Here is a 16,326-nt window from a genome sequence, read left to right as displayed (position 1 = left end):
ATTTTTCATCATCCAATATCCCCTCTTCTATGAATTAATTTTTTAGTAGGTCAAATTTTGATTAATTACTAAAAATGAATTTTTATTGATCTGACCATGATTATAATCCATATCAGATCAGTTACGCAATGGGAGATTAACAGCTAAACGAATTGCTGTTTTCCATATACAGAAACAGCCATAAATATCGTGCAAGAAATCACCTTGTTTTTCGCATGGGAGGAATCGTCATCATGGGAAGACTGATTAGATTTTCCTCACGATAAGCAGAAATGCTGAGGTCATTTCGGAATATATAATTCCCATAGTTACGAGGGTGTAACCTGATCGGAAAGCGGAACAATCGTCAGATCTGAAAAACCGCTGACAGTCGGATACAGACATTGGGAAAAAAAACTTATAGAGGTAGAAAGTAAAGCTATTGTAAAATATGAAAGTTCACTTAAAATAATTGTATAGTATGAAAAAGAGTGCAGACGTAGAAACTAAAACTATTGCAAATTAACGAAAAATTCATATAATTGTTTTAGTATGGAGGGCCTATTGACTTTTAAGCTCAGATTGGAAACCGACCCTAATTTTTTTGGAATGGTTCAAATTCAGAAACAAACTTGAAATTTTTGAAAATTCATCGTGAAAGATTAATAGCACAAATAAACATCGATCGGTAACTTGTTTCCTTGTGAGTGCCATTTTTGTTCATTACAGTTATAGATTTTTTCACGCGTGCCACTTTGACAAGTGTAATCCGAATATAATGCATGGAAAATTTAGAGTAACGTACCACCGGAATGCCGCAAAAAATCTTCCTGAGTGCCACCATGTGGCATGAGTGCATAGGGTTGCCTATTCCTGTATTAAAAAAAAAGCAAATTTCGGTACTCAGTATTAAAAACAGCTATAAATATTATTCATCAGGCAAAAATAAATAAATCAAAATAGTTCAATACTGTATTTATGTTGTCATTATTATTAGTTTTTATTTTATGAAAACTCCAAACACGAAAGGTATTAGAATCTATAGTACTTAGTACAGTGCATGGGTTGAAGGCTGAGAAGGGGCAAGAAGGGTTGACTTTAGTCCTGAATTACTGTAGATTGTAATTCAAAGGAAGTACATGTGGAGAAAGGTTGTTCCAGAAAACAGATAATGAAATGGATAGAACTTTTTTTTAAAATTTGTGTTATTATGAAAACTACTTCGGGATTTGATGTTGCTAAAAGCTATCAAGTCATATGGTATCTGTAAATTTTCTATATTTTATATTCGATTTGCCTATTTTGGGATGAAAAATCTGTTTCCGGGAGAAAAGCCGTGCAGCTCTCACTCAGTCACGGTGTGGGGGGAAAAATCAAACGAAGGCTCTTTCTTCACACTCTTTTCCTGTGTACTTGTTTTTCTATTTTATATAAACAACAATTGTCATATAGTTGGTTGGTTAGTTGGCTGATTGTTTCTGCCTGAGCGATATTGGTTGCTGCTTAAGGGTTGAATGACCAAGCCACAGACGCCTTAATTTGGAACCGCTTACCAGAAAAGGGTCAGGGGCACCCTCCACCTATCAAATAACTATCCTTTGCTTAGCTTATTTCATATTAGTGTCAAGGCTATGGCTTGGCACTAATCCAAAATAACCTAACTCACTATTTACCACATATTTTCTCTTCTGGTTTGCAAACGATCTCCTTCTGCATTAACATTGAATACATTGCTTAATTAAGTCTACTTAAGTAATTGTGAAATTCTATAACGTACATACGTCTTAGTGTTTCTCAAGGGTGGAATCTATTCTTGCTGACATCTCGAGCAATTGTTTTTTTTTAGGAGAGACTCGTATTATGCTTTTATGAAATAAATAAGTAGCATTAATGGTAACTGCATTAATGGTAACGGCATTAATAGTTCTGCTTAACTATTTATCTTTCCCATAATGGCTTATTATTTCCCATCACCTAGAGATTTACAAATCCGTTTCGGCGAGGTTCTCGATTCAGTACTGGTGCTTCTTTAGTTTGATTTTATTTATAAAAAAATAATTATTATTATTATGAAACAGTCTAATGGTTTCATTAGTATAACCTGCGAGAATATTGGCTATGCCAGGTCTTTATTCTGTTTCAGATCTAGCAGGCGGTCATTGATCTATGTCAAGCAATTGAATAATCTGGCGATTGTGCCATGTTTGAAAAATTGGTTCCAGAGACTGGGAGAAGAAAATTACCTCTTCTGTAACTTCTGTTGCTAACAACTTTCTGCAGTTCTTTCAGACTTATATTCACAGCGATTTTCTATGTCCACTACCCAGCTGCACACAACCCAGTAATTCGTAATTCTTCCTCATTCAAATTTGATCGGATGTACGCGTACATAATGTCTCCGGGCATTTGTCAAACGCATTTCATTCCTTTAGCGAAACCACACTTTACATTTTCTTGAGATACCACTTCTCATCAGATACAACTATTGCAACTTCTGTCGCAAGCTCTAGCACCTATAACACTGCCTTGAAAAGTTAATCATGCACGTATTTTTACAGGAAAGTCATTTGTGCAAGTACTTTTTAAATAAACCGTCCAAATCTCCAAGAGGTATAATCGGAAATGTGTCTGATGAGGGACAAACACACATAACAGGATTTACACTTGAATAAATGAAACAAGAACTTGGCATTATTCATATCAAATTACGGCTCAGGATCCAGCGCATTAATTAGATTATCTTCTGCAGTTATAAATGTGAATGAGTACTGTAGACCACAGTATATACAGTTATTGTATCGGTTTTGTAAATACAAATTAGTTTCAAATTAGTGTTTCTAATATCATTATTTGAAAATTTTTTCTTGGGATCTCCGGCTATAGGGAATCAATGTACAATTATTTTCTCTAGCGTCTTATATTGAATAAGGAATTACACTGAATTGACCAGGGCCCACAAATGTATAGATCCACCACATTCCTTGGATGTTTGCTACCAGACTTTCGTGTTAAAACTCCATCGGTGAGAACCCACCGTACTGGCCTCTATAGTGGTACATATTCTTTTCTGTAGCGTACTAACATAACTTAATGTCAGTTTGAAAATGGTTTCGAATGGCTGTCTCTAAGCATAGGTAAATACACTGTGCTGCCAATTTATTAGGTACTCCTACCTAGTAGAGTGTTGAGCCTCCTTTAGCCTTCAAAACAGTCTGAATTCGTCTAGGCATGGACTGAATAAGATGCTGAAAACGTTGTACAGGAATGGAGTACCATGCAGACATGAGGATTGAGATACGTTGACTGAGCAGGCCACTGCAGCAAAGAAAAATCATTGTCATGTTCCTGGAACCATTCCATAGTGATTCTGGCTTTGTGCATCGGCACATTATCCTGCTGGAAGTAACCATCTGACTGAAGATAAACTGTCAAAATGAACGGATGCACCTGGTCAGCAACGATGTTTAGGTATGATGTGGCATTCAGACGTGAATCTATGGATATCAATGGACCCAACGTGTGCCAAGAAAACATTCCCCACACCATAACACTGCCCCCACCACCTTGCACAGTAGTCGTCAGACATGACAGGTCAATGGATTCATGTTGTTTTAGCCAAATTCTGAGCCTTCCATCAACATGATGCACCAGGAACTTCGACTCGTCAGACCAAGCAACTGTTTTCCGATCCTCGATGGTCCAGTGCTGGTGTTGCTGTGCCCATAGGAGGCGTGTTCTCTTGTTCTTCATTGATAACAAAGGTACGCGATGTGGCCGTCGGCTGTTGCAGTCCATTCGCAACAAAGTTCGACTAGTGGTCCGTTTCGATATTTTGTTCTGCGCACCAAGGTTGTACTCTAACGTGATGTGTGACATTGTGGCCCGTCTGTTTGCTTGCACAATTTTAGCCAGCCTCCTCTGACCTCTCTCATCAACAAGCGATTTTCTTCCACAGGAGTGCAGTTGAGAGGATGTTTTCTGTTCGTTGCACCATTCTCGATACACCCTTGAAACTGTGGTGCGTGAAAAGTTCAGGAGAACTGCCGTTTCAGAGATGCTTTGTCCAGCACATCTTACACCTACTACCATGCCACGTTCGAAGTCCGTTAGATCACTCCTTTTCCCCATTTTGCTACGGTTTTTACGCTTAACTGATACTAGAAAGGTTGTACTGCTGCATTTATATCCACAACTGTGGTCATGTGACTTGCAACATTGTGGGACAAACCATTTGTGTGCACAGCAGGGATGTATCTAATTAACTGGCAGCACAGCGTATAAGCTTAGCAAAGCTTATACACTTATTCATCGCTAATTTAGGAAAAATTACAGGGTGTCTATAAATTATTCTCCTGATTATGAAGCTCGATTAAAATTTAACTGTAATGGGTATCTTAAAATAGTTTTCTGCAGTTATCAAAGCAACTCAATGAATTTTTTCACATGTGATTGGCAGCCTTGATCCCAGTATGCATTGCGACAGTACAGCACTAAAATGGCGACAGTGCAGGAGAAAACAATATCCATGTTGTGGCTGTGAGATATCAATTGTCCAGTGACTGCAAACAGACGTTTACAACGGGAATTCCAGAAAAATCCATCTACGGAACAATCAATGAAGCGATGGTTGAAACAGTTTCAAGAAACCGAAAATGTACTACACCAGAAAGGAGCAGGTAAGCTAGTCCATCTGCAGATAACGTTTCTGAAATTCAGAAGTATTTATCCTAAATCCTACAAACTCTATCCGCAGGGAAACCTGCAGCTTCAAATACCGCGAGCAACATCACACGCGGTGGTTCACAAGAGATTGAAACCTTATGCTTACAAAATGCAAATCGTCAAGGAAATCAAATCTCACGACAAACCACAACAAGAGGAATTCACCGTTCACATTCTCAACCGTATAGACGAAGATTAGCACTTTCTGGAAATTTTGTTTTCAATGATGAAGCGACATTTCACCTGTCTGGTATAGTTAACAGACATTATTGTCGCCCTTGGGGATCTGAAAATTCCCACTCAGTTCGTGAACACGATCAAAAAATTTTTCTTCCACAGAAACGCTGTGAACTCCGCAAATTACATATTCTCGAATTGTATGCTGCACCTCAGCTGAAAGATATGCAGCCGCATCAGCAAGATGGGGCACCGTCACGCTGGAACTTATATGTGCGCGATTTCCTGAATAATAATAAACCTGTAGGATAGTCAGAAAGTTCCTCGACCAACATTAACACCAGACATAACAACAACCACCCTGTGTACTTGGTAGCAATACCCGTCACAAGGTGGAACCCCGGAACCCCCAATCAACGAGAAATAATAATAATGATAATAATAAATTCCTAGCCGATGGATAGGCCGGGATGATCCCATTCCATGGCTTCCTCGTTCTCCAGATAGGTATAGGTATGTTGAGGGTCTGACGGCTCCGGGGATTTCTCCCATCTCCGCGTATGTTCTATGTATCGAGTGACAGTACCCTGTCTATGCGAGAGGTTTAAAAATAATATATGGGTCATGTGGTATGTAGTTTGTTGTGCCCATTGTTCATCCGGCCTGTTGGCCGCCGGGCCCCCAGTGGGACCCGATGTTACCATACCTAGCGACGGGGACGCCGGCCGGGTGTACCAAGAGACTAATTATACTCTGGTCCTGCCACTTACTTTCCTGGGATTTCGGTGACTAGGTCCTAAAATAAAGGTTGGAGCTATCGCTGTTGATTTAAGTAAAATTGCATTTAGAAAGCGCTACGTGGGATTTTACGCTGAGAGAACTATTTCTATAGAGCCTAAAAGGTCGGGCAAAATTTGATGTGTTTTAAATTTGGACATGTGGGGCAGTCGCTGTACAAGAGAAAGTGATGGGAGGGAGGATGTAGACGGGGGGATGAAATAGGAAGAAGAGGGGTCGGATAGGAAGGTGACCCCCCATTTTCAGTGGGGCATGCCATGCCCCACGACAGTGAAAATATGGGGAGGCGAGGAGAGAAGAGCAAATACCCCCCTCTCCCCTCTCCGAAGAGAAAAAAAAAAAAAACCCGCACAAGGGAGTACAGTTTTGGGTCGACAGTAGGCCATCCAAATCATCCTAGAGTCTTGTCTTTCTGTGGTATGGTGAGTTTTTTTTTTTTTTTCTTTTTTACTTGTTTGACCTCCTGCATTCTTTCTAGGCGGGTTGCCTTTGGTGTATTTCTATCGTTGTTTTCCTTCTAGAAAATAGATCCTGGGCATATCGACTGAGTGTCTTGTAGTCCTCTTGAGTGTCTAACAGTCTGGGTTCTTGGTTGTCTGGGATATATTGGATTGCCGTTATTAGGCGTAGTCGTAGGTCATCATACAAATCGCACTCAAACATTAAGTGTCTCCAGGACTCCCGGTTGCCACAGGGACAGTCCGCGTTATTTATGATGCCATGTTGGTGAAGTTTAGCTTTAAACGGGCCGTGTCCTGTAAGGAGGAAGGTGGTATTTCGACCAGGGTGAAACCACGCTGGCGCCTTAGGGTACAGCTTGGTGACAGTGGGGAGAAATCTTCTGGTCACTACACCTTTTTCTGTGTTGCTCCATCTTCTCTGCCAAATCTGGACGAGGTGGTCGGTGATTCTTCTCTTCTCATAGTTGCGGTCATTAGTGATGTCAGTGGTGAGATCATACATTGTAGCCGATGTGTTTCTGGCAAGATGGTAGAGCAGACCACAGCGGGTAGCTTCGAGATCCAGGGGCAGATAATACGTTTTCCAGATAATACACCTATGGATTTATTTCCATGGGGCAGTGACTTTCATTTCTCAAGAGATGCTTTAAAACGCTTGTAATAAAATTGGCTACCGCCTTGACGTTCTACGTGTTACCAAAGGTGTCCATGTGGAGGTTTACTGGAGTGCGGTTGTGAGAGAAGAAATTCTTTGAGTTGCTTTATTAAGTGCAGCAAACCGTTTTGCAATAACTATTATAATAAACTTTTAATCGAGCTTCATAATCAGGTTAATCATTTATGGACACTCTTTAACTGAAGTCAGAAAATTAGCTCATATGCATTCTGTTTTATTCAAAAGGTAATCCACGAATAGTTTCTTGTAAAATTTTAGATTTAAGATTTAAATAGATAATCTGGCTCTCAGTGCAGATTCATTATTAGAAAACATCTACTTTCAATATTTATACTTCAGTTGCTATTTAGACAGCATGGCTGATCGGTAAAAAAAGAAAGAGGACATCTTCAGATTGAAGTGATTTTTTTTTGGTTCCTTCAACTCTTTCGGAAGAACATTCTCCCTAAATAGCAATCTTTAGTATTAATAGGAGCTTAAATGGCACACTGACAAGGTAAAAACAAAAACTCTTTCACAAATATTTTTTTGCCTTTTTTTGTTTTGTTTTGTTAAAACATTGAAGTAAAAACTTACCCACCAACCAAGATATCAGAGGGACTGGATAGCCTTTAATTTTGCACTCTAGCGATAAATTACGATACTGCACCACGCTAATCTTCCGCGGAAAAGGGATTACACGGGCTTCAGCTGAAATGTTAAACAGAGGGAAGGTTATGATTTCTCTTAACTCTATAAAACAATATTTAATTAAAATGTTTATGCAAAAAACAACTGTTTTTCAACACAAAACGTGATCCTCATAATACATTTAGGACGTTCCTAGTTTGAAAATCCTCCCTCAACTGAATGAATTTTGGTAGTTGCTCTCACGCATACTTTACCACTGTCAAGAAACTCCTCCAATTTCTTTCAAGTAAAACGTTGCCCATTGAAGTTATTTTTCTTGCAACAGCTAAAAGAACAGCGATTCCCAACGAATGAGTTCCTAACATTTGATTTTTAAGGTACAAAATATTGATAAATAATACGTTGAACTTAATAAAATATTACTTCTTACTAAGTCACTGCGTAAATTGCAAGGATTAATAGACGCCACTCCAACTAGTGCTAAAATCATAATGTGGGCCCACACGTTTGATGTTATTAAAGCAGCGATCTGATGTTTGGGCAATCTTACTTACGCACATGTTTTGGTCATTATAACGGCTAATTTTATTTCTCCCTCTATTTAAAATATGATTTCGGCAAAAAGAAGATACGTGGACAAGATCGTATCTAGCATAACGTAGGAGGTGTGGCAATGAAATTCCCGGAGAGGTGCAATAAAAAGAACACAAAGTGAAAGATCTAAAAACACGGTTTTGTTTTGATTCAAAATAATCACCACCCGATTGAATTCACTTATTACACCGTTCTAAACGTTTCTAAAAAGAATCGGCGAAGGCGTCCGAAGAAATGATATTCAGTTCGGCGGTTACATTTTTATTTATATCACCAACATCCTGAAATCTCTTCCCTTAGAGAGCGATTTTGAAGTTCACTTTGGGAAGAGAAAGAAGTTCGCTGGTGTTAGATCGGGAGGGTAGGGTACATGGTTGATATGTATCATGTGAAGGCAGAAATGTCTTCCCAACAAGAGCGAAATGGGAGGTGGGCATTGTCGTACAACAAGAACCAGCTGCCTTTCTCTCAAAATTGCAGCTCACCCGGGAAATGTGCTTTAACAGTCTTTGAAGCAACTATGCGTGGAACGCAGGCACGCAACATTGACTCGCTCTCCTTCAGGTCCAAATTCCTTGTGAACCAAGCCTTGTTTGTCAAAAAACATGATCAACATAGTCTTGATCCTGGATTTCTGTAAACGAAACGTTTTGGGCCTTGGTAATGATTTTGAAGTTCACTGCATGTTCTGACGTTTCCTTAACAAGTCTGGATAAAGTCTTCGCATGATGACACTCTTCATGCAGAATTTTATGGATTGTCTTCTTATTCATATCCAACTCTACAGCCATCATTCTGAGGGTCAAACGACAATCTCTTGCCACAATTTCCCGAACTGTTCCAATTCTGTCCTAATTTCGAGATGTGATGGACGCCCACTTCTTTGGTCATGACGAACATCCTCAAATCTGTCTCTGAACCGCTTATACCATTGAAAACACTGGTACAACTTAACGTTTCATCACCATAAAGAATTTTAAAATTTCATACATTTCTGTTGCAGATTTTCCCAGTTTAAAGCAAAATTTGATATTCGTTCATTGCTCAATTGAAAATCGTAACACTGACGTTAACGCTACTAACGAAACTGGTTGTTATTTTCAGTCAGTCAGCGTACCGGACAATCTCTGTATCACCATTTGTTTGAGGAAGTTTGAACTACAACATACCACTTCGTTAATTTTCAAATTCATCGAACATGGCCGCAACAGCATCAGTATGGGAACTTTATTACCACACCTCTTAAAAAATCAAAATATTTGACACAGTGACAGGCTGTGCAGAAAATGGAATAATGAAGAACCTTTAACTTTTTCCATGACATTTAAATTTATGTGACCCTATCAAAAATGTGCAAAGGGCGAGAGGCCCTTTCGCCAATGCCTTAGCGTGGCATTGCCGTTGAAAAATGTATCAAGTATGTATTTATTTCTATAATTATAGCAGGAGTGGATAGGACAAACTGCGTCATGTGTATGGAAATTCTTTTCAACGTGTTACATTATTTAAATACTACACGATAAATTTAAGAAGAGTAGTGCGCATGTGTTTTTTTTTTTTTTTTTTTAATATGAAAATAGCCTTCTTTTGGCTCAACTGACGTCATAATTTTCAAAAAATGTCTCAGTAAAGGCCCTTGGCCCCGAAGAAAGTCGGGCCGACTTTATTCGGGTTTTAACTGAATTGGGTCACAAAACCTGACAATCCTAATCATACAGCCAGTACGCTTGATCTTTTTCTCACAAACAACCCTTCTAAGTACACGGTCGAAGTGAGAGGTCCTTAGGCACTTCAGATCACAACTTGGTGATTGTCTCTTCTCCAATGGAACCTTTATCTCATGGCTATTCCCAACCTCGTGTTGTTTGGTATTACAAGAATGCAAAATGGGATGACCTGCGAGACTTCTTTTCTTCTTTCCCTTGGTCGGATTACTGTTTCAAAACTTCTGATGTCAACGTTTGCTCAGATCGTGTCAGTGAAATTATTCTTGCAGGAATGGAATCCTTTATCCCACACTCCACTTTAAAATCTCGTCCTTTATCTAAACCTTGGTTTTCCAATAAATGTGCTAAGGCTGTTCAAGAGAAGAATGTTGCATATCGTAATTGGCTTGTTTCTAATTCTTCAGTTTCATTTTCTGCCTACACTAAAGCTCGCAACAATTGTAAAGCAGTTATTAATCAGTCCAAACTAGAGTTTGAACAGGCTAAGAGTAGAAAACTTGCTTGTTTCCCTAATGGTAGCCGAGCATTCTGGTCTCTTGCCAAAGCTATTGGCCACAACTTTTGCCCATCTCTGCTCTCACCTCTGTCCAAACCAGATGGTTCTGTCGTCACTTCAGCCAAGGATAAAGCTGACCTGCTGCATCCCATTTTTATTCCAGCTCATGTATTAATGATCTTGGTAAAACACTTCCCACCATTCCCAACACGCTCCATTCAATGCCTCCTGTGGTCTTCCGTCAAAAGGATATCAGAAGGATTTTGATGAATCTTGATGTTAAGAAAGCTCCAGGTCCTGATGGTATTTCTCCACTTGTTCTCAAAACCTGTGCTCCTGAACTTACTCCTCCTATTCTTTGCCGCCTTTTTTCACTTTCTTATTTCAAAGGTGTTTTTCCTTCTGCTTGGAAATTTGCTCATATCCAGCCAGTTCCTAAAAAGGGTAACAAATTCCTTCCATCCAATTACTTCTACTCTTTCTAAAGTAATGAAGAAATCAATTAACCGCCAACTCTGAAACTACCTAGAAACCTTCCGTCTGATCAACGATCGCCAATATGGATTCCGTCAATGTCGATCCACTGGTGATATTCTGGCTTATGTTACCCATTTATGGACTTATTCAATGGAAAGGTTCGGTGAAACACAAGTAGTTGCTCTTGACATCTCAAAGGCTTTCAATCGTGTTTGGCATAAAGGTCTTCTAAATAAGCTTCCATCTTATGGTTTGCCAACTGTTTTTAGTAATTGGTTATCCAGTTTTCTCTCTGATCGCTCACTGAGGGTGATGGTAGATGGCTCTCTGTCTTCTAACTTCTCCACTAATGCCGGTGTCCCCCAAGGTTCAGATCTTTCCCCCACTCTTTTCCTCTTGTATATTAATGACCTTCTTCCATTGACTGCGAATCCTATCCATAGTTTTGCCGATTATAGCACATTGCATTCCACTTTCCATTTTGAGAAATCTTGTCCTGCTCAATCAGCTTCAACTTCTCGAAAATCTGCTACCAATTCCTTAAATGCCGATCTTCGGGTAATTCTCCAGTGGGGCAAAGACAACTTAGTTGATTTCAACCCTTGTAAAACTCAGTCTTGTCTTATATCTCGCAAAAAAGGATTCTTCTGCTCCTATGCTTATCTTTAGTGACACTCCGATTTCTAAGCAAAATGATATATCTCTTTTGGGGATTACCCTGACTTCTAATCTCTCTTGGCACAAGCACATTACAAATATTGCTTCCTCTGCATCTAAAAAACTTGGTTTTCTCTTTCGCTCTCGGCGTTACTTTTCTTCCAAACAGCTGTTCACTCTGTACAAATCGCAAATCCGCCCTGCCATGGAATATTGTTCCCACATCTGGGGTGGTGCCCCCAAAACTTCTCTCGGGCTTCTTGATTCCATTCAAAAGAGGGCAGTTAGGTTAATTAATGATTCATCTCTAACAGAGTCTCTCCACTCGCTTTCTCATAGACGTACTGTTTCTGCTGCATGCCTCTTCTACAGATACTTCCATGGGCAATGTTCTTCTGAATTGGCTTCTATAATTCCCGCTCTCTCTTTCAAAACAGTCCGAACACGTGCCGCCACCAGCCAACATCCATTTACTGTCCAACTACAAACACACAGAACCAACTTTTCTTCTTCCTCATTTATTCATTCAACTGCCGTTTTCTGGAACAACCTTCCTCCATACGTATTTCCTGAAAATTACAATCTACAGAAGTTTAAATCCAATGTCAACAAATATCTTCTTTCGTCTTCTCAACCTCCAACCCAAACACAGTACTAAGTACTATAGGTTCTAACACCTCTCGTGTTTGGGGTTCACATAAAAAAAAAAAAAAATGGATCGCATTCTCAAAAAATAAATTGGGAATCGCTGAGCTAGAAGAACGGCATAAAGAATCGCGCATTTCATTTTCTAAGAAACCCAGATGATGAGGATTTGTTGTCTACTGAGGGCGGCTGCCATGTAGGAGAGAATTCTAGTCAAACCTCTAAATCAGCCGTAGTTGAAAAGGCCTCGATAAATTCCGCTCCTGCTTTGATATAAACCCAGTTTACCACAGATTCCCTCAGACACAAGGCAGCATCTTTTGTTATTAGGAAACATACCATTGTGCAGTTTCTTTTATTTTACTTTGTTGCGCGCGTTGTTGTTATCATGTAATTTTAGGTGAATCAACAAGTCAGTCATATTATTTTGTATTATATGTTACTTGTGTTCATGGAGCCGATTTGCCTTGCCTGTAGTGCGAGCTAAACAAAAACAGGAATAACTCGGGGTAAAACCCGATTCCCTCTGCCTGAGGTCGACTGACTGCAGTCCCAATTGTAGAGACCTTTATAAAATCTTCCAAATCTTTCCAGTGTCACGAAAACTTGCGTTGTGTAATGGGAAAGGTATATTCAAGTTTAGACATGGGTGAATAATATTTCAACGTCCAATCGCTGCATTCCTATTCTTTTTTATTTGCCCTATCATTGGAAGCGCTTCGTCATGCATAATATTTCTTTATTTCTGATTGTCATTCGCTTGTGTTCAGGACAATGCATGTTGTCAGGAGACGTTAGTGTCGCGAACGTTCTGAATCAATGGAATTCGGAAATATCCTATTTCATATCGGTTATGAGTCCCTGTGACAGATATGGTTTCCGAAATGAAAGAATCCCTACGAGGAAGGAGCTTTCATAAGAAACAAAAACATCTCGAGAAACGGACATTGCAGTGACACCAGACTGTATTTGAAGTGAGACAGAGTACTCTGACAGTGATTATGCTCGTTAAATGTTAGTGATAAAATAATTTTGTTCTTTAATTAGTACGGCTGCGTTACTGTCAGATCTGGTATTTACTGAATGTTTACTACATTATAATAATAAATATAGCACGAACGAAAAGTCAATACAAACTAACCAGCGTTGGTCACGATTCTGTTAAACAGTTTCTACATGGACCCCCTATTTCTTAACGGTGCATGTACGACAGCAATCAATTTGGTTTTGCTTCTTAGACGTTGTACATAATACAAATGTAAATGACTTGTTTTATTGTATTTTTTAAGTTGTCTTGATTTTTGGCCCATGATGTATATCCACACAGGTCAAAAAGTTCTCGGGTGACCAAGCATACGAAGAACTTTTGTGAGCATTATAAGATGACTCTCCACATCATAAAGTAAATCTCCAAATGTTAACATTATGATGAATGACCAAACGAAAATTGAAGCACCACGACAATGTCAATAAGGACAGTGGTGGTGCGCCATCATAAGAGGACACAAGACATAAAAAGGAATAATGACGTTGCCTAACATTACGTAACATTACAATATGACAGAAATAATATAATAGTGTTTTATACCAGGTTATTTGGAAAGATGTCGTTCCGATGGTCCCATGAGCTTTGAAATGGATTATTTATTTTATTATTATTATTATTTGGAATATGAATAAATATTTTAATAATTCCCACTTTCTTTTTACTTCTAGCTTAAAATAACTTTATTTTGTTAAATTTGAATCTTGCACATCCTTTTATTTGTTCTATATGCCCCATAGCATAAAACACTTACGAAATAAATTTTGATTTGAAAATATCAATTCATAAAATGGAAAAACCAAAAATGATATTTCTTCAAGCAGTACACAGTCCAACGATTTTGGTATATTTATTCCAGTAGGAACACCCATCAACAATAAAATAAAATTCTGTTTGTAGAGTAGCACCATCTCTCGAGAAAATTACCAACTAAATACAAAAAGCGATATTCCGGCCACACGAAAAATCAGAGCGAGGTCTTTTTTTTTCTTTTTTTATCACATGAATGAAAATAATAACTATAACAAGAGCTCACTTGTAACCTGAATCATCTGGCCAACATCCACTCCTGGGTGTGAAAGATCTGAAATTTCCACCGTGCATAGATAGTCCCCGGCATCTGATTCTTGTGCGTTATTAATTATTAACCACTTTCCTTCAATTGTTAAGCCAGTACCACCTTCTCCTGATGGTATACGACGGCCATCTTTGTACCTATAGACAATATAGATGTTTATTTAGAATGACTGTGTTCGAAGTGCAGATATTTTTTTAATACAAGCAATAAAATGGGATCGAATGCAATAAAAGAAGATATAATTCTTACAAATACAATTTTCGGTATTAAATTCTCCAAAGCGTATAGCTGGGCTACAATAAGTAACTTAAAGCCAAAAGGAATAATTAAAACGGTAAAATACGTATATTTTATTGATTTTCAGTGATATCTTGTTTCAAATTATCTTGTCACTTCGTAGCACAATAATCTGATTTGGATAATAATTTGCAGCATGAAAACAGCTCTAAGTTTATTTCAATTATTTTTCTGAGCCATATTTCTGTTATTCTCCAATAAAAAAATCTCCTCTCCAATCAGAGTTTGTCCAAATCTCGGAGGCTCAGTTTAACTATTAAATTTCACAGCGTAGGGGGTGTCGAGAGCTAACGGGAGGCCTGATGCAAAGTACAGTACATGATAGCCTCCTTGTGTTTGTAGATGATTGTGTGCGTGTGTCCACATCTACATGTGCACACACATACGACCGGTTAAATTTTATCTCTAGTCTCAATACTACCAGCTACCAAGATCAAGAAATTTATAGCTGCCATTATTCGAATCACCAGATGCGATTGGTGGGGGGTTTTTTTGAACAGTTAGGCATACAAACTTTGTTTATATTACATACAACGCAATTTTTACCCAATTACTATCTTTGCTTCAGGTGTGTGGTTCTCCGGGGCTACAACGTGAAATTCCAAGCGAAGTTTATATTCATTCAACTTGTTATGGTTCTAGAAATGTTGCGAGCCGGCAGGACAGTGTCACCTCCTACCTTGTAGATCTTAGCAGGTGTTTTATCTTTGGACTTGCAAGTTGCATCTATTCATAGGACTTTACTACGGGCCGAACACGGAATTCCAACTGAGATACTAGGGATTTCCTGTGCTCTCTCCGCAGGCGTCAAAAGAGAAAAACATTGCATATGGGTCGAGTTAACATATGTATGGAAATCCCGCTGGGACACATAAGCTCTATTGGCAATATTACCCGCCAATTCTTACAAGAAGTTAAATTTAATACAAGTAAGAATGTTCATGGGTGATTTTCTCTCAGCTTGAATACAACGTTAATTTTGACAGGGCATGGCTTCATTAACTTTAAACTTTTTCAGTTCAGCCTTTCTAACTTTGCAGAGGAGCTGAAGAAACATGGATCCACAGACTATATTACTTTAATATAGTCTGTGCATCCATGTGCCTCTCTTGCAACTTAGACTCAAGATTTAAACTACAAAATTCAATGAACAACTTAGTGCAATGCAACGAATGGCATTGGTTGATAGCCCTTCATTCAATACTCTACAAACTTTCTCTTCTGAAGTATTCAATAAAAGGAAACAGATCCTCTTAAGAAACAGAAGATATTTCAACAACCTTCCGTGACCATTCCTGTTTCAATGTCGTTACAGATTCTAATGGATAATTCTTCTGACCAACTTGAAAGTTTAATCTATGATCCAGATCTCCATTTGTCTTTTCTGCTGAGTGAAATCAAGATATGGACTTGACCTCCTGATCTTCCTCGATTTGGACTTTGACTTTTTTGGTTTAGGCCCCCAGAACTTCCCTGATTGGGACCTCCACACCTGGTTTGTATATAACTTTAGCTGGGATTTTCTTCTGCTCTCAGGAGCTTCTTTGAAGATCTTGTATTATAGTTAACCTTTAAATCAAAGATTGTTAATTCTTATATTATCCTCTAGTCTGTTTTTTTTTTTTTTTTTTTTGTTTGTTTATACTAGTCCCTTCTGGAACAGAATACACTATACTTCTAGCCTCTAGAGGTGGGATCTTATGTTGCTACCCTGGGTTGAATTCCCAGTGGTAAGGGTTTTTGCTGGCATCCACTGGCATTGCACTGCTTCCAGTGCATGTGGAATTCCTGTGGTTTTTTGCCACTAATAAGAATAGAACTGGTAGGCTGCTACCCAGCATATCAGATGCTCGCTGCTCCCTGGTGG

General features: G+C 38.8%; 1 protein-coding gene across 1 annotated transcript in view; it reads right to left on the bottom strand.

Moving 5' to 3' along the window:
- The window catches only part of LOC150080702 (neuroplastin-like), a 178,770-nt gene that overhangs the window by 156,751 nt on the left and 5,693 nt on the right, over positions 1-16,326 (bottom strand). The window contains exons 2-3 of the mRNA XM_090381942.1: positions 14,121-14,299; positions 7,390-7,503 (exon numbers count right to left, since the gene is read on the bottom strand). Of these exons, the coding sequence (XP_090238068.1) occupies positions 7,390-7,503; positions 14,121-14,299 (293 nt within the window). The remainder of the gene's footprint in view (positions 1-7,389; positions 7,504-14,120; positions 14,300-16,326) is intronic.

This window comes from Mastigoproctus giganteus, chromosome 9 (genome assembly GCF_048544385.1).
Source record: "Mastigoproctus giganteus isolate SK-2022 chromosome 9, ASM4854438v1, whole genome shotgun sequence".
In the NCBI taxonomy this organism is placed as follows: domain Eukaryota; kingdom Metazoa; phylum Arthropoda; class Arachnida; order Uropygi; family Thelyphonidae; genus Mastigoproctus; species Mastigoproctus giganteus.
The sequence above is the reverse complement of the archived record's forward strand: the minus strand, read 5'-3'. Positions and strand labels throughout refer to the sequence as shown.